This window comes from Staurois parvus, unplaced genomic scaffold (genome assembly GCF_062004578.1).
Source record: "Staurois parvus isolate SC_StPar_1 unplaced genomic scaffold, SC_StPar_1.0 ptg000276l, whole genome shotgun sequence".
Taxonomy (NCBI): Eukaryota; Metazoa; Chordata; class Amphibia; order Anura; family Ranidae; genus Staurois; species Staurois parvus.
In genome coordinates, this window is record NW_028318072.1 from 3,925,562 (window position 1) to 3,948,244 (window position 22,683).

At 41.6% G+C, this 22,683-nt stretch overlaps 1 protein-coding gene across 2 annotated transcripts in view; it reads right to left on the reverse strand.

Annotated features, from left to right (window-relative positions):
- The window catches only part of PROM2 (prominin 2), a 146,940-nt gene that overhangs the window by 76,155 nt on the left and 48,102 nt on the right, over positions 1–22,683 (reverse strand). For both annotated transcript variants that reach the window (XM_089681729.1, XM_089681730.1), the window contains exons 5-8: positions 16,166–16,229; positions 8,756–8,845; positions 5,626–5,819; positions 5,306–5,380 (exon numbers count right to left, since the gene is read on the reverse strand). In XM_089681729.1, coding sequence (XP_089537855.1) covers positions 5,306–5,380; positions 5,626–5,819; positions 8,756–8,845; positions 16,166–16,229 — 423 coding nt within the window. The remainder of the gene's footprint in view (positions 1–5,305; positions 5,381–5,625; positions 5,820–8,755; positions 8,846–16,165; positions 16,230–22,683) is intronic.

Genomic DNA, 22,683 nt, shown 5'->3' on the forward strand with positions numbered 1-22,683 from the left:
AAAAGAAGTCAACACATGTACAAGAAAGGCAACAGTGTGGTAGAGGAAGCAGAAGAGGAGGAAGCTGTCAATGTCATAAAATCAAAAAGCTAAGAGCAATTAGTAAGTAACATTGTACTAGATATACTGTAGGAAAAGCCTGGTAATACTTATGTGACATGTGAAATATACAGCTGAGAGCTGGCATGGGGGGAGGCAAGGATATGCCGAGGATCATTCTGCTCTAAGCAGAAATAAATGTATTGTCAAGAAAAACACACATCGGCACAGAGTCATTTATTGGATATTTAAAATCACACTTTTCATGTGCAAAACCAGGATGTATCATGTGCAGCACGTGTCACAGTCCACACTTCATCATTAATCCACACCCATTGTGGCCAGTGACCGGGCATCCACAGTACAGGCAGATAGATGCCTGGACACTCTTATATCTGCAATTAGTTAAGTGGTGTCACCAGGGGCGGACTGACAACTCTTGGGGCCCCCGGGCAATAGGGGATCATGGGGCCCCTGTGTCCTTGCCCAAACTCAAAAAAGCCTATGAAAAAGGTAGCAGGGGCATCTCATGGGGCCCCCTACTTACCCCAGGTCCTCGGGCAGTGCCCGAGTTTCCAAATGGTCAGTCCGCCCCTGGGTGTCACATGTTCTATGATCCCTCTGATGAAGTCACGTGGATGTAACACGTAAGGGGTTTGGCTCTGGGCAGACATGAATAGATAGGAATGTGTAACCTCCATCACCCTTAAAGGGACCTGTAATGAACCCCAGAAACCCACAATTGGTTATCTCCATCAAGAAGCTGCTTCTCAGGCTCTGGAACACGAGACCAGAGACTCTGGATATTGTTACCCCTAGATCCAGACGACACCAGATTTGAAGTAAGCCAGAAGGTAGACTAGTTTATTTTAACATAGATACAAGATACTCAAGGGATGTAACACATAAGGGGTTTAGCTCTGGGCACACATGAATAGATAGGAATGTGTGACCTCCATCACCCTTAAAGGGACCTGTAATGGACCCCAGAAACCCACGACTGGGTATCTCCGTCAAGAAGCTGCTTCTCAGGCTCTGGAACACAAGACCAGAGACTCTGGATATTGTTACCCCAAGATCCAGACGACACCAGATTTGAAGTAAGCCAGAAGGTAGACTCGTTTATTTTAACATAGATACAAGATACTCAAGGGGATAATCCCCCCTCCCTGCGTAATGACATAGGGTGGGGCAATCTACATTTAATAACAAGAGATACACCAACAGACAGTCCCATCAGGAGGGAGGGCTGCTGGAGACACACCCCACCAAGCCAATACACATAAACACATACATCCCATAATAGTTTGCTCCCAAGCCAGACACACAATAGAACAATGGGATGCAACCACATAACATCAAACAATCAACAACCCCCCACCCCAATATAAGGACAGATCACTCTGTATCCCTAACAGGCACAGGGTGATTTACACATAAGAGGGATATGGGGAGCTGAGACAGGGGTCTCCCCACCTCTCCAAAGTGAGCTGGGTTCCATGGGACCCCCACCCAAAGTGACTCCCATCACAGGACCGATCCCTGGCTCTGGTTTGACAATCTATTGAAAGCTCAAAAGTGTTTGATTACTATCACATGGCTGTGGATTGAATAAGTGAATAATCCCTTTGTATATTTGATATCATAAAGCGCATTTCCATGTGCTCTGAGGTGAGAGTTCTGTGAGCACTGAGGTGGCACTATATGTTATGTGCATTATTTTACTTGATGGTGTTTGGGATATCAGCACAAGAAGAAAACACATGAATTATGGAAGAATCTTTAATACAAATTGATTGATTTTACATATATGGACTCATTATGGATGTTTTATTCAGCTATGTCATTCTTTTATTTTTTGTAGCTATTATTTAGCAGCGCTACATCACTTATTTATTTTTAATTTGCTTTACTATTGTGGGAACACAATTTGATGTTAGCATTAGCCACTATCATCACACTAATTTTATTTTCCTTTCTGCTTGTGTGTGTGTGTTTTTTTTCCCTTTCTCTCCTTATTGAGGTAGCACAGGGGTTTCATTCATATATAGGTAGTAGGGAAAAACTGCAGATATCTTGAGGGAGCCAGAGAAGCTGGAATCTGATGCTTGGTTCTCACTGGAGGATGGTGTCATCTCTCCAGGGTGTTGGCGTCTGAATAGACAAGTGCCTTGGAGTTAGTAGCTACATTCACATAATACTGGTGGGCTTTAAGGTTTCCCATCTGTGAAGACTGTAAGTACTTTCCTCTCCCCTTTTCTAGAGTCTGCTAGTCCATGGGTGCCATGTGCCCTTACCCTCTCACCCAAAAGTGTTGAATGAAAGTAAAAAACACTTGTTTTTCATCTAAACTTACCTGGTACCCACCTATAGACGTTGCTCAACTATTATTATTATTGATTTATATAGCACCGTTTGTTGAGTGCTTTGCAATATGTGGGCAGACAGTACAGTTACAATACAATTCAATACCAGAGGAATCAAAGGGTCCTGCTCATTAGAGTTTATAATCTTAGAGGGAGGGTCAAGAGATACAAAAGGTGATAAACTGTATGGGATGAGCTGATGGAGAAAATAAAAGTACAGTTGTCAGGTGGGGAAAGTATCAACCTTTCTGAAGAGAAGAGTTTTCAGGGATCATCTAAGAGTGGACAGACTAGGAGATAGTTGGACTGACTGGGGTGGGGAGTTCCAGCAGATGGACTGGACTTCTAGTGAGGACTACATCCTGAGATTAAATACTAGTCCACCCTGTCCCAGGAGATCCCACTTGCCTTTGGGGTTGGAGAGAAGGGGGGTGCTACATGTGTTTCAGCTCCTCCTGTTATATTCTGCATAATATAATATGGAATAAAAAATTGTACAGGGATACCTAGAAGCTTTCATAATGTCCACAGAAGGCTTGCAAACACAGGAACTTAGAACACAGATATCATCATTAGGGTTCATGAGAGGTGGAAGAAACAAGTTAGCTTGTTTAGCTTGTCAACATTTAGTGTAAACTGAAAGTTTTGGTTGGACCAATCTTTAACTATACATGAGACATTTAGATGTTTTAATATGTGTTTTAGTAAAGCAATTTTAATTGTAATGGTGTGTATAAAGCTGCCCAGAAACAACAGATCATCGTAGGTTGATGAGATCAATTAATTATTTATGTTTATTTACAATAAAACTTTAAAGCTGAACTCTAGGCACAAAGTCTTTCATTTGAATATATTTCACAATAGCCACAATGGGGATACATCCACTTTTTGTGCACAAAATGCCTGTGCAAACCCAGTTATTACTTTATATGTTGCACATAGCCTGTAAAGACAGCAGAGCTGTGGGAGGGACCCAGCAGGCTCCATCCAATACAGGCTGTCTGCAGAAAACTACAGGAAACAAGACCAGTCACCAGGGGCGGACTGACCATTTGGAAACTCGGGCACTGCCCGAGGGCCCGGGGTCAGTAGGGGGCCCCATGAGATGCCCCTGGTATCTTTTTCATAGGCTTTTTTAAGTTTGGGCAAGGACACAGGGGCCCCGTGATCCCCTTTTGCCCAGGGGCCCCATGAGTTGTCAGTCCCCCCCTGCCAGTCACACTTGACAAGGAGAGAGTACAGGAGTGACTGGTCTTTATTACAGGGATCTGCTGCACAAAGGCAATGTTTCACACTGGATTACTGTCCAAATCTAGAAGAAATCCACAAAGCACACCAAGATTAATGTAGAACTAAATAAAAACCTTTTCTTTTAATTTTTGGATACAGCAAGGGAAGGTTATTATCCCTGTAAGGTTTATTTTTGCTGTGTCCCATTGGAGAGCTTCCCCTTCACTTACTGTCCCATAGCCAAAACATGAAGTAAGAGAAAATCCCTCTAAAGTGAGGGAATGCCTATTTAACGTTTTTCCTTTAGTTATACTTTAAAGTAAGAATATATATGCTTGTTCTGTTTAGGAAATATTTTCAGCTAGGCAAAAACATAAAATGAGCTTGGTCATGTATATGGCTGTGCTGTTTTTACAGCCCTAGTATACTGTACATAATACTAGACTATAGATTGTATTTATTTATTACAGGTACTTCTATAGTGTTGTCAATTTACACAGTGCTTTACATATATATTGTATATTCACATCCCTAACCCTCAAGGGGTGTACAATCTAAGGTCCCTAACTCACATACATACATACATACACATATCAGGGCCAATTTAGACAGGAGACAATTAACCTACCAGCATGTATTTGGAGTGTGGGAGAAAACCAAAATACCCAGAGGAAACCCAAACAGGCACAGGGAGAACATGCAAACTCCAGGCAGGTGGTGCCATCGTTGGGGTTTGAACCAATGACCCTAGTGCTGCCAGGCAGAAGTGCTAATCATTTAGCCATTGTGTTGCCCATAGTATTGTAGCCTAGCACTGTGCATAATGTGTAAAAACAATTAATTTCTGTTAAATATTTACTATATTTTTCATGAAAGTTATTTTTTCTATTTACACAAGATCAGGTCTTCATTTAACAACGATTCACACTTGTCGGACCCCTTTTTGTTACTATCTTGAATATGCATATTGCTGCACAAATAGGCATCAAGAGCTTCACCATGAAGATAGGTGTGCATTGATTACTTTGTAAAGCATTGTATATTGACTTAAAGACCCAGCCTTTTCTGACACTTGTTTACATTTAAAATTCAGTTTTTGTTGCTAGAACATTACTTAGAACCCTGCAAAATGTAAACATCACATATGACTACAATAGGCAATAACAGGTACTTTCTATGGAGAGATCTTGGGTCTATTAAAGGCATCGGTGTGATCAAATGCTTTCAAGATTTAAAGAGGGCACTGTGGAAACTTGGGAAACCGGAAGTGATAACAGTACTCATTGCTTCCACTTTCCTATACCATAGAGCTCATGGGAGACCTTCTGGTCCTCTGCAGGTTCTATGGTAAGCCAGAGGAACCACTGGGATAGAGATCCTGGAGCGGTACTGGCTAATTAATCGCTCAGATGGCTTTTACAAAAAAGTTGGCGGCTGCAGGCATCATCCCGGTATAACACTTGAAACCCGTAACGTATATGTACGGTCTTCAAGTGGATATGCTTTGCAAGAACAAAACTTAAAGTAAAAGAAATCCAAAGCATTACTAGAACCAGGACCCTCTAAAGCATTATATAGAGGAATAAGCTTCAGGGCTGGATACCCATAGGGTTAGTGACCATGGTAGTGATGGTTTAGCATGGATGGGGATAGAAGCAAACATTAGTTACCTTTTCAAAGATACCAAGTAGGTTTATCTTCCTAACACCATTTAGTTTACTTGAAAGTTCACCTAGTGAAGGAATCTGTAAGAGATTATGAGATAATAATTGCAACGGTGATTAATCACATTGTTTTCCTCATTTTACTAATTTAAGGCATTACCAATTTCACATATTTTTCCTCTACTTATCATTCTTTCACCTTGTCACTTACTGTATTTCCCTGTACATGTTGTCCATGTCTTCTCTGCCCACCAGTCTGCTTCTACGATTTTCTTGTCTTTCTTTTCTATGTTCCTCTTAGTTACGACAGCAAAATGAGAACCTACCTGGGTTTGCCCCAACTGAATACCACGGACAACGTTGAGGGCCTCTGCACAGTTCTCACAGTTCTGGTCTGATAACACTTTCCGTAGAGAGTCTTGGAGGCTGAGAAGCTCAGTGTCCAGGCTCTTCTGCCTCGTCTGTATGTCGGCCAGAGACTTGTTAACACTTAGCATGATCTGTACTGCAACGTCCAAATCTGTACATGATATAATACAACAGGCCTGTGAGTGACTTGAGTAATCTGATCATTATTAATAGTTCCCTAAACATAAACATTTTTATACAAAGGTAATTATGATTTGTTGATAGCAGATATCCTCTAATATCAGCAGTTCTCCAGAATTGCCTTCCCACAATTTTTAAACTTTTTTTGCAATAAAATAAAAACATTTATGCCCTATCTCCCCATCTCATGCCTCCTACCACAGATTGAAGCCTGGTTCCATCAGTACTTGTCTGTTTGAGGTAGCAAAAATTCACCCTCTTGTTCTACTGACCATTGCTAAGGACATGCAAAGTGATAGGAAATCCAGAATGTCACCAGAACAAAAGGCATGAAAAAATCTTCCAATATCGACAACTATCTAAGAATAGATTTTCTCTTCCTTTCTGTTGTGTTTATCCTTAGCAGGACACAAAAAACCCTGACAGGAATTTTAACAGAGCAAAAAAAAAATAATTGGTTTTAGATATACCTTCATCCCAAACCCACAATATGTATTATTAATGTAAGGTCCATTTACACTGTTGTAATGCAGTGGCTGGTGAGCGGTGGGGTCCAGCGGATTTCCACTATGTTCTTTTTCTTGAAGAACTTTATTAAAAGATCACACAGACATTTCATAAAGTTCAGTTGGCCACCGCGTAGTGCAAGGTGGTAGGTTGCCTCGCGCTGTCCCACTACTGTACTGCACATTGTACTGTTCTGCAATACAGTGGTGTGAACCAAGCACATAAGAGACAAGGCATTTTGCCTTGTCATGCAGTAGGCCTGCACTGGATAGCTTTCCAATGCAGTCTCACTGCATCTAGTGTGAATCAGCTCATAAAGGAGAAGTACATCCAAAGCTCTTTGGGCTATACTTTTCCTGTGGATCACAGGAGTGCAGTTCTTTCTGCACTCCTGTGATCCACGCTGTTGGCTTATGTCACTCAGCCGGTCTAGGCTGGGAAAGATCCTAACTTTAAAGTCAGGATCTACCCCAGAGTCTGGAGTGGCACCTGGCTCAGCTTCTCAGTGATCTGCTGAGAGCCCAGGCCAGCCGCTCCCTCCCCCTTCACAGCCCAGCGCTCCAGTGAGAATGGGGGGAGCAGAACAGGCAGTGGTGACTGACAGTCACTGCTCTCTGCTCAGAGTGGCGGTGAAAACTCAGCAATCATGTGATCACTGAATTCTCACATTTAGAGCTGACCGATGCCCGATGCTGCATCCACCTAGGCAGGGGCGGACTGACACTGCCCGAGGGTACCTTTTTCATAGGCTTTTTTGAGTTTGGGCAAGGACACAGGGGCCCCATGATCCCCTATTGCCCGGGGGCCCCATGAGTTGTCAGTCCACCCCTGCACCTAGGTAAGTATGATTTTTTTTTTAAATGAAATCCCATACTTCTCTTTTAATGTTGAAGTATTATGTGAACTTTACTTCATGCCATAGTGGGCTAGTAAAGAGGTCTGTTAGATTTTCTATTATAACTATTTAGTTTACAACTTTGTTACAAACTGATAAAAGATTTCCTTTCCATTCTGCATCAGGTATCTTTCTAGAACTGGGAAAAAAACATCCAGGGTGAGAGGAGTTCAAGAAACCTCCCTTACCTTCCAGCTGTAGACTGTGATCCTCACATTTCCTATGAAGGGAGGAATTTTGGGAAAATTCTATCCTACAACTTCGTGAATGCATTTACTATTGCCATCATCTTATTTACTTTAGATTTACTAAAGCTGGTTCACTCAGAACCTCATGCACCTGTGCATGGTAGCCAGCTTCTAACCTCAGCTTGTTCAATTAAGCTTTAGCAATAAAACCTGGATGCTGATTGGTTTCCATGCACATGATTCTGAGTGAAACAGCATTAGTAATTAAACCCCAATGTCTCTAAATAAGGGGCAATCACATGGTTTTAAATTGAACTTGAACTCAAACAGGAAAGAGTTTCTATCTTATAGAAATACTGATTGTGACTAAGCAATACTCTAAAAGATTTACAGTTACTTTTGTCTTATATTCTTCCTGAAAAATAGCAGCTCACTTTCTGTGTCTAGGCTTTCAGATATATTGAGCCTCATTATTATATACTAGCAGTGTAATTATGTAGATTATGTGAAGCACTGCTGTGCCTTACTGCTAATAGCATGAGATGATCTGGTGTTTTCAATACTGTGCAGCTCAATGTTCTCCTTACAAGAGGGGAAGCTGTACTTGAGGACCTGCAGTGCAAGAAAGTCCCTGCTACTGCATCATTCGTACTGTGAATCTGTGATTTTTACACCTCTTATGCTGCTTCTTGAATATTGAAATGAAGAATCAAAGCTCTGTATTTATGAAAATTGCTTCCTAGACACAGTGAAATGGCACAGAACAACGTATTTAAAGCTGAACATTCATGGATCGAAATTCAGGCAGTTCAGCAGGGACTGGCCAAATTTCAATCCATGTATGGGCAGGGTAGTTGTGGAGAAGTTGGTCTACCAACAATTGCCCTGTTGGAAAATTTTTGCTCAATCAGCTACAGCTGGCAGTGCTGATCAGTGTATTCTGATGGCAGGGAAGTCTCCCCGCTGCCAGAATACTAAGGCACAATGGGAGGCTTCCCCTATCCACATCCAATGCCATTTTCTTTTGGTTCCACCCTATGGTTGAACGAAAGAAAAAAAAAGAATCATCTGTAGGCTGCTTAAGTCAGTAATGGGGAAAGTGACTAATCATTTGCCTTTTGCTTGTCTTTTTTAGGGCACAGCTTTAAAAGTCCAGGTCCACTTTAGGAAAAATGTTATCTATAAAGATCAAAAATAGTGAGTTAGTGAATCCAAACATGGAGAAAGGTATAAAATGCTTGATTGATGAACTTCCTAAAGAATTAGTTGCAGATCATTTGCTACTTTCTTAAAACAATGCTCCAATTTCGCGCATACCTTTTGCAGTCTGTAGTGCCTCTTCTAGTAGCGGGCGAATCTCATTATCGATCTTATCATTCACAGTGCGATTGATGGCAGGACGAAAGCCTGTGAACATTCAAGACAAAGAACAATCTAATCATTCTCCACAAATTGCGCTTCTGATCTATCCCAGGATAAGTCAGCCACTGGCTGGCAGCTTTAAAAGAGAAGCGCACAGATCACTATGTGTGATCTCAGTTCCAAATGGCTAATTGCTGTATTGGTCCTAGAGATAAGCTAAGCGCTTGTAGCCGGTGATTCCTTTTATTGGAACAACATAATTGTTCTTTACAGACAAAGCACACAGCTGTTAGAAGCTTGTACAATTCCTCTTCAAGGGGCTGATTCAAGTGCTTGCTTCAAATGAACACTTGAACAACAAACCTGGAAGGATGGAAGAGAGCCGCACTTCGTCTAGAATGAATTGCTGCAGATATAAAATGATTCACTAGCAGCATTCAGCTTGAGAAGTGAGTGTCATGGCTTGATTCATTTTATTTGCCAGATATGAAAACCAGGAGAACAATGCATGCATAATATATGCTGGATATACTAGTAAAAACATAAATTAGAGCTGGATTATAGGCCATTGAGGTGTTCAGTGACCACAGAAAGATATTAGGCCATAAACCAAGTGCATTAATACTGATCACACTGTAAATATTGAAATTTACTTTAAATACCCTTCTAATAGACAAATAAATCTTAAAGTATAGTATGCTATCCTTACTCTGCACAACAATCTGTGGTGAATGCTAAAGGAATTAAAAAAGCAGATCATTAAAAACTACAGCTGCTGAAATCACAGAATGACTAAATAAACCTATTTAACATTTCACAACACGTTATTCCAAAAGGAAAAAAACTGTTAATATAACTGCGTAAAATGTGCTGGAGTTTGGCTTTATTTGTTAGTCAAGTCCATTTAGCCCGGGATCACATACATGCAGTGCGGTATATCGAATGTGATTCGCACAGCAACTGCACCACATTCCTGTGCAAATCACATGCGATTTGTGTGCGGTGCGATCGGAACCATACATTATGCATGGCTCTAATCACACCTCACCCACAGCAAAAATGTGCAGGACCCTTTTTTGGGTCCGCACTAGAATCGGATTGCATGGGTATTCACACCTATACTATCTGATTCTTCACACCGCACCACGTTTTGTGGACCTCTTTCGTGGTGTTGTTAACTTAACATACACACCCGCAGCGGTTAAACGGGGTGCGATTCTGATGCGGTGTGAAATTTGCACTGAAAACGCTGCAAATTTTGTACCGTGAACCTGGGCTCAAATCTGCTAGTGTATCTAACACTACCCTTTCCCCAGACTAACAATGGTGCTGTCCAAAGGGGTCTCTATTGCTCCTCCATCCAGAATGGAGACACCCTAAGAAAGGATGTGTGTCACTCACCGGATCACCAGGTGAAAATGAAGGGAAAAAACCCTAAAAAAAACAAATGCAGTCACCATATTTAACCACTAGTATATTTACTGTGGGTGGGTGGCACAGCCAGGCTCAGCAACATACTGGTATATCACCTGGCACAAAGCACAAGAGTTCTCCCTGGGGAGTGCATCGGTGCAATCTCTAGACCGCTGGGTTTGGTGGACACAGAAAATAACAGTGTTATAAAATAAAAATCCCTGATCACCCTCCTAGAGTAGAACAGTGTCACTATGGCGACACTGAATTACTGTGATGAAAGTATGTAAAAAACTGAAATAATTGTAGAAAAAAGTCTAAAAAATCTAATAAAAAATATATATATTTTTTTAACATACTGTCACTAGTCAGTATCCCTGATCATGGCCACACCATTCATAAGATGATGCTGTACTGCACTGGTGACAGCATGTAAAAAAATATTTTGTATTGTCCTGACATTTTAGGGCCTCAAGAAATTAGATAGGCCGTCAGTACATCAGGAACGATCATTTTTCAGATATATATACCATAATTTTTAGCCGCTATAACTGTCATACAGACTAAATAATATACACTGATTTGGGTTATATTCACTAAAGAGATGTAGCAGAATACATTTTGGCCTAAACATGTATTTTTCAAAACTTTCTGTTTTTTTTCATTTATATAGAAAAAAATATATTAAAAGATCAAATACCAACAAATGAAAGCTCTATTTGTGTTAAACAAATATATATAAATTTCATAGTGGGTACAGTATTGCATGACCAAGCAATTGCAAGTAAAAGTAGTAAAGTTGAAATTCATGTTTCCACAAAAAAAAAAAGGTGAATTAACACCCCACCCTACGCGTGCCAGCATGTGACTGTAGCACCCTCCTAGGTAGCTATGGGGACTAGATAGGTTTTTTCAGCTTGGAAGGTTGAATAGCAGTCTGGGCTGAGACAGAGGGTTATTGCAGGTCAAGGCTGAGAGGCTCTGCAGGTCATTTCCTTGATGCCTCCCCCTGCTCTAGAGATCTTGCAGAAGATTCTAGAAGCAGTGGGTGGGGGTGAGGAGGGGCTGCCCTGCACACTTAGGCCTTTTTTTGCCATAGCCCCTAAACTAAACTCAATAAAAGCCTATGTGTCCATGTACACATGTGTTTTTACCAGAGTTTAGGAGCAGCAGAGTTTAGGGGTAGTTAAACGTTCCTCTTCTGAATGTAAAATAATCGCGTTCAGGATAGGAACGTTTTGGCCAAAAAACACTAAAAGCGGCAAAAACGCATGTAACCGGGTCTAAACGCTAGCTGCGTTTAGCACTTGGGCGTTTATATATGTCAATGGAAAATACTCTGGGTAATCAAATTATTAAACATCCAAGCGCTAAACGCAGTACCGCGATTACATGCATTTTTGCCACGTTTAGCGGTTTTCTGCTGCCAGGAGAGTTTAACATCTAGGTGAGTTCATGTCTACATGAGGACTTAGGGGATCCAGGCCAATCCCCATGCAGGAGGGTTGAGACGGGACCAGGGCAGCCCTTAAATGTGAGAGAGCCTTCTCAGCAGCAGGAGAGTTTGGGTGGAAGATGGAGACTGAAGGCTGAGGAGCAGGAGCCTGGGAGGGGGCCCAGATGGGAAGTGGCTCACCTACAGGCAGAGGAGCTGGAAGGGAGGAAAGATCAGGACCTCATTGACTCCCAGAGCAAGGACCCTCTGTGCAGCAGGGAAGGAGCGGCCCAGTAAAAGGCCTGAGAGCAGCCACCAACTCATCAGCTCACAGACAGAGGACTGACCCTGGACCAGAAAGGGGAAGGAACACTATAGTGGGAACCTGGATTAGATGCTATCCGAGACTGGCTTGCAATTTATGGATGCAAGTCTGTATGGAAAATGCGTGTTGCCTAGATTTACAGGACTATAGGGGGGACCCAAATCTCTAGCGACTCCTAAGGGGGTAATGCTACATGACCAATCAAAGCCATCGTAGAAGTCCTAAAGAAAAACCCACAAAGGTAAGTGCAGTGGGGACATTAGAGGTCGAGGTGCAGGGTGTTAGCTCAAATTTTCATTTTTTGTGAAAAGGTGAATTTACTCTGCAATATAACAATATTTTGTTTTAAGTTTATTATTGCTCTAATGCACAGTAACGCTTTGCACTAATACACGTGCTAACACAGAACATTATCAGAAGGGACATTAACACTTCTCTTCATGGGAATTGAGCAGTTTCCTTGGCTCAAAGCTTGTTTGGCTTGTTTTCATACAGATATGATTGTCATTTTGTTAAAGATATAGGCCAAGTTAGTTTATGCTTGGCTGAATGGCTAGAAAACAGCTAAATACAGAATTTAGCTGTTTTAGCAGCCAAAGGATTTGTATTTCTGGCAATCCAGTCCTGATATTTACACAGCCCTGACAGACAGCAGAGCCAGGTCACTGATCTGACAGTTCTCTACTGCAGTTATGCCATAAAGCCTAGTCACTTCCCTGTCACCAGCCTGTGATTAGACAGTTAAAGAGAGCAGTCTAAAGCCAGGAATACACGGTAAGAAAATCGTATGAAAATTTTTGTGCAAATGATCGACCGATTTTCTCTTTGTTGATAAGCATTATGTTTTAACTGATAACAATATTGTGAATGAAAAAATCCGGTTGAACAACAGTGAAAAATTTTGGTCGTTTCGCATGCGAACGACCGATTTTCTATGCGGTGGTTTGACGGTCGCCCGAAAAAAAATCTATCAAGCGCTATCACGCATGAGCGGAAACAGAAGATGACCCGGATGTTTATGTCCAAGGATCCATAAATCCAATTTATTCCAATTATGTTCAAATGTCCAAGGACTCATAAATCCTATTTAATCCATATAATTCCAAGGATTTATGTCCAAACGCTTGTTCTGGGCGGCAGGGCGTTTAACGCTCGTTCTGGGTGGAAGGGCGTGGCTACAAAGTCACACGCACATTGCATCACTTCCATTTGTATGGAAGACGTCAACACTACGTATTGCTCGGCTATTTATTTTTTTCGATTGGCTAATGTGGGCCACGATTTCGACCAATGAATGAATGACGATCAGTCATCTGATGACCGATTGGTCGATTTTCTTACTGTGTATTCCTGCCATTAGGTCAACACTCTTCTCTCTCGCCTGTCAACATGCTCCTTTGTCACCAAATGTTCACTGTGGCACCCCTGATTGGCCCCTCCCTCTTCAATGCTGTTGTCAAAGGAATGATAAAGGGCTAATGCAGCAATGGGCAAACTACGGCCCGCGGGCCGTATACGGCCTGGCGGACCTTTTAATCCGGCCCGCGGAGCTAGGCTCCTCTCACAATTCGCCCTGAAGACCGGTGTAGCATGAAAATCTGTCTCCTATGAGGATCTGTCCCCCTCGACGTATCTGCGCATGTGCCGGAGATCGCCGATCAGCTGCTAATGCCTGAAACTGGCACATGCGCAGATACGTCGAGGGGGACAGATCCTCATAGGAGACAGATTTTCATGCTACACGGCGAGAGGAAAGCGCGGAGCAAAGGTAAGTGAATTGACACAAGGGGGACTTGGGGACTTAATATGGGGAATGAATTAATATGGGGGATGAATTAATATGGAGAATGAATTACTATAGGGGGGATGAATTACTATATGGGGGATGAATTACTATGGGGGATGAATTACTATATGGGGGATGAATTACTATGGGGGATGAATTACTATATGGGGGATGAATTACTATATGGGGGATGAATTACTATGGGGGATGAATTACTATGGGGGATGAATTACTATATGGGGGATGAATTACTATATGGGGGATGAATTACTATGGGGGATGAATTACTATATGGGGGATGAATTACTATATGGGGGATGAATTACTATGGGGGATGAATTACTATGGGGGATGAGTTACTATATGGGGGATGAATTACTATGGGGGATGAATTACTATGGGGGATGAATTACTATATGGGGGATTAATTACTATATGGGGGATTAATTACTATATGGGGGATTAATTACTATGCTTACTATGGGGGAATATTACTATACTTACTATGGATGACACATACACATCATTCATCTACTCTTGGTCCGGCCCTCAGGTCCAATATATGAACCCATTGCGGCCCTCAAGTCAAAAAGTTTGCCTACCCCTGGGCTAATACCATGTAAAATTCTGGTATTATGCTTGTTGCACTTAAAAATACATTTAATGATCTTGAATATACATAACTGCATTAGTTTGTTTTGGTTTAGAATGTTCTTCATTTCAGCTTTAAAGTGGTAGTAAACCGCAGACAAAAAAAAAAAGAAAAGAAAAAAAAGTCCAGTGAAAGGTAATATCATAATGTGCTAGTGTGCATTGCATACTAGCACATTATGTAAAACTTGCCTTAAAACGATGCCCTCCAGCGGTGCTCTGTCACCGCTGTAGAGGCTTCCAACTTCACCCGTCTTCCTTCCGGGTTTACGAGCTCCGGCATTCTGACAGGCTGGGCTGCAATAATGCCATTCCCGTGCATGCGCGTGGGAGTCTCGGGCCATGCCGTTCCTTCAGAGTGCATGTGCCGGATTAAATGAAAAGAGAATATCTCCTAAACGGTACACATTTAGGAGATATTCATTTTACCTACAGGTAACCTTTTTTATAAGATTACCTGTAAGTAAAATTAAAAAACAGAGTTTACAATCGCTTTAAAGAAACCTCACTTATTACAGTATACCTAAGTATATCTAACAGTATATCTAACATGGACTGTGCCTTATTCAGCTTCAGTAATATATGGCAACAAATTAAAATGTTTTACTACAGATCAGTAAAAACTGAATGCTGATTAATTGGTATGGGCTAATTCACTGTTAGCATCTGGTTTATATTCCTGTGTGTGGCCCCTATTCCTCATAAGGATGAGTAGACCAAACCAGAAAAACATGATGCTTCCATCATGTGTTGTAGACCTTTCCTTGTTCTGGTTCTATAAAAGCTGTGCTAATGTGATGTAGTAGTGGAAAAGGTGGACACGGGAAAAGGGGAGCTGTGTAGAGGAGAGCTTGAAATTTTCATATTATTGATTTCTCTGTCAAAGCAAGAAAAGTAGGAAACATGCTAATTAGGTAAATTTGGTCATATATTGATCTTCTCATTTTAAAGCGATATGTAAAATTTTTCAACAGGTTGAATTTACTGATACCACCTAAATGTGGATGGACTTCTTTAATTGAATTTCCCACTTCATACAAGACACAGAACCTTGAGTTCTAACCCCCCACTCTGTAATGGGCAAAAGGCTCTGCTTCTTGCCAGGACCCAATTAATGTGATTCTGCCAGCTGCACAACTAATATGAGCAAGAGTTGATATGTTGAGATAAGTGAATTCAACCCCTTCTCTCCATGTGTAAACAAGCACTCAACCCAAACTAGGGGTTCTCGGGCAATTTGCAGAATCTCTAAATTATGAAATATGCTATCGTATTGTATTTGGGTCATATCTTTTAGTATGTTCTATTACAAACTCAAACTGGCACTTTTGGCTCAAGCAAAATATCAGCACTTTTACCTACACTAGTGCAAAGTCATGGCGGTACGCTGTGCCATTAATGAGTGTGACCAAACTTTTGTGGTAAGTAAATATTGATGTGTCTGTGAAGGTTCTCATGTATTCAAGTTATGGTATAGTGATAGTTAGTAGTAGTTAATTTCGCAGTTTCATTGAACTGGAATTGTTCTGTAATTTTGAAGACATTTTACCACCCATCCAAGGGGCTTCCTCAATTCCCAATACCAAAATGAACTGTGGAAGCCATTTAGTTTAGCTACTGAATGTCTTCAACATTACCAAATACATCTTTAAATAATATCTTGTTTACGTAGTAGAGATTCCTTAGCACATCATTTGCTTCTTAAACAATAGGTTCTATATAGTAATTACTTATCAGTAACAGCTTTTTACTTACTCTCTAAATCAGCAAAAACTTTTCTTTTAGGAACTTCGAATTCAGCAACCACCTTTGTAATGGCCTGCAAAAAATATTTGTGGAGATATGCAGTTTCATTATTAATGAATGCAAAGCACATTTAGGTAACTGCATAGAGCCTCAACGAGGGGAAGGAGGTCAAACTGCTACAGGTATAAAGTGCAGGAAATGGTACATAGTAGGTGCTTGTGCATATTTAAAACAGGCTTCCAAATCTTAAGGTCTTAGTTAAATGCTGGGTCATTCTAACAGGTAAAGCTCCTACACTTCTGGGTATTTTAAGGAGCTTATCTAACTCTGCACCAGAGTTACTACTGGCCCATCACTTTGGTGGGCAAATTCACTGGCCAGTAAGAATTCACAGGAGGCAGAAAGAGAGAGACAAGACAGACAAGCTGTGCTGAAGTTCTGAGTATCGGTCTGTCAGAATGGCCTTTGAAAAGGGGTAATTATTTGTTAGGGTGTATGATTCACAATATTGGTTGAATAAAAATACTTTGGCAGGTAAAGCTTTAAACATATACAGAATATTAACCCCTTCATGCCGGCTGCACGCAAATGTGAGGCCTCCCGGCGTCTGGGCCTAGACGCCGAGCGGCCGCACATTTGCGTTCATGTAACAAAATCATATGTGCTGAGAGCACGCGCCCTGCGCGCTCTCAGCACACAGGTGCGGTACTCACGGAAAGGTCCCGGTCCGCTCTTTCAATCGGGACCTTTCCCGATCATGTGACATGACACTAAGCCCCGCCCACCTCCCGGCACAGGAACTCCTATTCACGCCGGGATGATCTGGCATGAAGGGGTTAAGTAATAAAGTGAGATACATGCAAGCGCCTTGTAGCGCTGTATATTTCACAATATAATATAAAGTGGTTTGTCCAAATTCGATGTATTGGTATAGTGAATAGATATGTTAATAAAGTTCATATGAAATCAAGTGACTTGGGTGGTTATTGGTAAATATCATAAAGTCCAATGAAAAAGTAATTCGTATTGGTGAATTCCATGACTGGGTGACTGGGAGCTGATAATATGATTGCACTCACCAGAAGCGCAATATTAAAGCGCATTTGTGTATATATTTATCCCGTCATGGTCATCTGGATGTGGATGGGGATGCAGGAAATCATCTGGCACACGTCAGCATACAAGGTGATTAGCAGACCTCTCGCACAATCTCCAGGGACATCTCATCAGATATCGTTGAACATTGGATGGGAACACAGTGGGCACTTGGAAAACTCCACCTTAGGGGCTATTAATAACGTGCCAAAGAAAATACTTGATAGTGCAGTATTTTTATTATGGTTTGGCAAAATAGTGAACAAAGTAAGGATGCACTCACATCTGGTAAGATGGCCGCTGGCCTTCCTTGCGGCCTCAGAGGCGTGAAGTCAACAGCTATGCTCCTCTCTAACGCGTTTTGTACTCGTGCACGTTTTCAAAGGGAGTGAGTTAGCCGTGGACGTCTGCATTAAATAGGGACTAGCGCGCATGTGAGGTAGAGCGCCATCTTGCCTGTACTGTGCATGCACAAGTCGGAGAATCAAAGGGCTACAAGGCGCTTGCACGTATCTCACTTTATTACTTATAGTTTCTTAGCGTTGCATTTTTGTTTACATATTTATTCAGAGGGTAAAAGGTTTCACCTTGATGCAAGCAGCTTGATACCTAACGCTCGCTGTTTACCTTGTTTACTATATACAGTATATATTTTATTGTATATGCATAAACTGTTTTTCTGGAGATTCCACTTTAAAGGGTGCAAAGGAAAAACTCCCCACAATTTAAAGGATTATAAGAGTAGGGCTAAGCAGTAAGGCATGAATCTTCTCTTTTCAAGGTCAAGGTATATTCTGGATAAATCTACAGGTAATGTAGCTTTTTTTATTTCAGTAGGTCTCCAAAAAACTGATAAACATTACCTTTTTGTCTGCTTTTGTAAAGATCTAATTTCTATTTGTGAAGCACAATGTGAACTTGTATAGGTAATGCCACTTTGAGGTCTAATTGATCTTGATACTCTATACAATAGCTGCTGTGCCTGTTAATGAGAACTACCACTTCCATTAATGTGATTGTGTACACAGTTCCTTGTAGTACAAGTCACAACAGCTAATGTGACCTTATGGTGTCTCATGGACATAGGTCCACATTAGTACAGAGCGTTCTGCACAGGATGTAATAACTGTTTACTGGCAATTTCAAGCTTGTCTGAAGTTTCTCTTTGGAATGTTCATAGCTAGGGACTTTTGAATTTTGAAATTGTTTTATGCTATAAAAAGTTTATTCATGGGTAATATAGGATGCTTTTTGTCCTCTGATTCATAAAATACTAGTATACGTTATTGTCTAACCAGACAAATAGGGCGGCACAGTGGCTTAGTGGTTAGCACGTCTGCCTTACAGTAAATGGGTCATGGGTTCAATTCATGACCATGGTGCCTCCTGCATGGAGTTTGCATGTTCTCCCTGTGCTTGCGTGGGTTTCCTCTGGGTGCTCTGGTTTTCTTCCACACTCCAAAGACATGCTGGTAGGTTAATTGGATCCTGTCTAAATTGGCCCTAGTATGTGTATGTATGAATGTGAGTTAGGGACCTAAGATTGTACACCCCTTGAGGGTTAGGAACTGATGTGAATGTTCAATATATATGTGTAAAGCGCTGTGTAAATTGACGGCGCTATATAAGTACCTGAAATAAATACTGTAGTCAGACGCATATGTGTTTATATTTGTGTACCTTCCTAATAAGTAGGACCATGATGGGAGAGAGATTGTAAATGAAACATGGTGTTGTAATCAGAGATGGGGCTGATCACAGATCACTGAGAGTGAAGGCAAAGCTGATTATGAACCATTAGAGAAGAAAGGAGGCAGGATGGGAGCTGAACATAGACTAGGGGTATAAAGTACTTAAAACAGCAAGCCCAGGGGGAATAGAAGGGGTAGAATGGAAGCTGAATAAAGGTAAGATATGAGTGACAGCATTGGCAGTGGCAAAGTAGGAGCTGAAAGGGAAAGAAATAGAGAGGATGCAGAGTGTGAGCTGATCAACTTCCCTGAAAGTGGTATAGGTGATCATTGATGGGAAGAAGGGAAGGTCAAGGCAGAGCATGACCTAGTTCTTGACAAGGGAAAGTGAAAGAAAGGCAGCAGAAAGGAGTTGATCATGAACCAGGGGAAGAGAGAGAAGACAAAATGGGATATGATTATGTTTGGTAGATAGAAGATACAGAGTGTGGTCTGATCATGAATCATTGAGAGAATAGATAGGGCTGAACATGGTTAGGGGACAGAAGGCAAGATGACTGTGGCTGGGGCAGGAAGTGACACACAAGAGATGATCGTAGTCAGTAGAGAGAGGAGGCACACCAAGAACTTAGTGTTGTTGAAGGGTAGAGGGGAAAGAAGAGTGGCAGTTGATTATGATTAGGAAGTAGAGGCAGAACTACAGGTGAAACTCGAAAAATTAGAATATTGTGCAAAAGTTCATTTATTTCAGTAATGCAACTTAAAAGGTGAAACTAATATATGAGATAGACTCACTACATGCAAAGCAAGATAGTTCAAGCCGTGATTTGTCATAATTGTGATGATTAAGCCTTACAGCTCATGAAAACACCAAATCCACAATCTCAGAAAATTAGAATATTACATGCAATCAATAAAACAAGGATTGTACGTAGAACAATATCGGACCTCCGAAAAGTATAAGCATGCATATGTACTCAGTACTTGGTTTGGGCCCCTTTTGCAGCAATTACTGCGGCATGGCATGGGAACTATCAGCCTGTGGCACTGCTGAGGTGTTATAGAAGACCAGGATGCTTCAATAGGGGCCTTCAGCTCTTCTGCATTGTTCGGTCTCATGTCTCTCATCTTTCTCTTGGCAATGCCCCATAGATTCTCTATAGGGTTCAGGTCAGACAAGTTTGCTGGCCAATCAAGCACAGTAATCCCATGGTCATTGAACGAGGTTTTGGTGCTTTTGGCAGTGTGGGCAGGTGCCCATTCCTGCTGGAAAATGAAGTCAGCATCCCCATAAAGCTCGTCTGTGGAAGGAAGCATGAAGTGCTCCAAAATCTCCTGGTAGACGGCTGCGTTGAACCTGAACTTAATGGAGCACAGTGGACTAACACCAACAGATGACATGGCTCCCCAAATCAACACAGATTGTGGAAACTTCACACTGGACTTCAAACATCTTGCAGTGTGTGCCTCTCCATTCTTCCTCCATACTCTGGTTCCTTGGTTTCCAAATGAGATGCAAAAGTTACTCTCATCAGAAAAGAGGACTTTGGACCACTGGACAACAGACCAGGTCTGTTTTTCTTTAGCCCAGGTAAGACGCTTCTGACGTTGCTTGTTGTTCAGGAGTGTCTTGACAAGAGGAATACGACATTTGAAGCCCATGTCCAGGATCCATCTGTGTGTGGTGGCTCTTCATACACTGACTCCAGCCTCAGTTCACTCCTTGTGAAAGTCCCCAACACTTTTGAATGGCCTTTTCCTGGCAATCCTCTCCAGGCTGTGGTCATCCCTGCTGCTTGTGCACCTTTTTCTTCCATACTTTTCCCTTCCACATAACTTTCTATTAATGTGCTTTGATACAGCACTTTGGGAACATCCAACTTCTTTTGCAATTACCTTTTGAGGCTTTCCCTCCTTATGGAGGGTGTCAATGATGGTTTTCTGCACAACTGTCAGGTCAGCAGTCTTTCCCATGATTGTGATTCCTACTGAACCAGACTGAGAGACCGTTTAAAGGCTCAGGAACCCTTTGCAGGTGTTATGGCTTAATTAGCTGATTAGAGTGGGACACTTTGAGCCTAGAATATTGCACCTTTTCACAATATTCTAATTTTCTGAGATTGTGGATTTGGGGTTTTCATGAGCTGTAAGCTATAATCATCACAATTATGACAAATCACGGCTTGAACTATCTTGCTTTGCATGTAATGAGTCTATCTCATATATTAGTTTCACCTTATAAATTGCATTACTGAAATAAATGAACTTTTGCACAATATTCTAATTTTTTGATTTTCACCTGTAGTAATGGATTGGAGATAGGAGGTGGAAGGAGAGCTGACTATGAATGGGGTGGAGGGATCAAGTAAAAAGCTGGATACACAAACAAGCTGAATGAAAAAAAAATGGACAGATCCCTGCATCAACACAAGACATTGTATTCTGACAGGTCTGCCAGAATACACTGATCAATACTTGCAGCCATTGCTTGTCAGAACTGATTGAAAGCTGGTTTGACTGCATGACCACTTGACAGAAGCCAGTAGTTAGAATGGCTTCTGTTGAACAGACAGCTGTACACATGGACCGAAAGTCAGTTCCTGCTGAACCTTATATTGTAATTTTTCCATCGTGGGGGAGTAATGGCAGGCCATACCCTTCCTCCTATTTAGTTACGTTAGGGCCAGCCAATGCTCATGAGAGGTAGGGTTTAGCAAAAGGTATAGGTCTTAGTGGGAGGAGACAGGTGTTAGTTTGAGACAGAATGCAATGTGGACAGCCATGTGGACAGTGGGCTGTGAAACCTTCTAGAGACAGGGAAAAACAATCAGAAATCATAGTGTAGATGGCAGGAGCTACCAGAGTAAATGTACACACTGGCAATCCTAGCATACTGGTTTATAGGATGATCTTTTTAAAAATATGCTATGCTAGTAATCAGATAACATCAATACATCAAACCTTTGTTTTATGTTTATAGCCAGCTTACACCCAGCAATCCAATGGATAGATAGCGTGTATCCATGTCTTGTTTTTTCAGTTGTTCACCCGAACTCCATCATGGACATTGTTAGGATTCTATATCTTTGGTGTTATTTGTCAGCTAAACTTTCTTTGAAACATAGTGTTGTCATTCACAGGCTTGACCTGCTTTTTAATTATGTTTTTTATTACACTGCTCAAAAAAATTAAAGGAACACTTTGAAAACACAAGATCTCAATGGGGAAAAATATGCTGAATATCTGAACGGATATGGACTGGGTAATGTGTTAGGAATGTAAGGATGCTCCATCATTTGATGGAAATGAAAATTATCAACCTACAGAGGACTGAAGTCATTGACACAGCGAAAGTCAAAGTGAAAAAATGATGCAACAGGCTAGTTCATTTTGCTGAAATTTCATTGCAGCAACTCAAAATTGTACTCAGTAGTTTGTATGGCCCCCATGTGCTTGTACGCATTCCTGACAACATCGGGGTATGCTCCTAAGGAGACGACAGATGGTGTGCTGGGGTACTTGCTCCCAGATCTGGACCAGGGCATCACTGAGCTCCTGGACAGTCTGAGGTGCAACCCGGTGGCGTAGGATGGACCAAAACATGATATCCTAGAGGTGTTCTGTTGGATTTAGGTCAGGTGAGCGTGGGGGACATTCAAAGGTATCAATTCCTTCATCCTCCAGGAACTGCCTGTATACTCTCGCCACATGAGGCTGAGCATTGTCATGAACCAGGGGGAA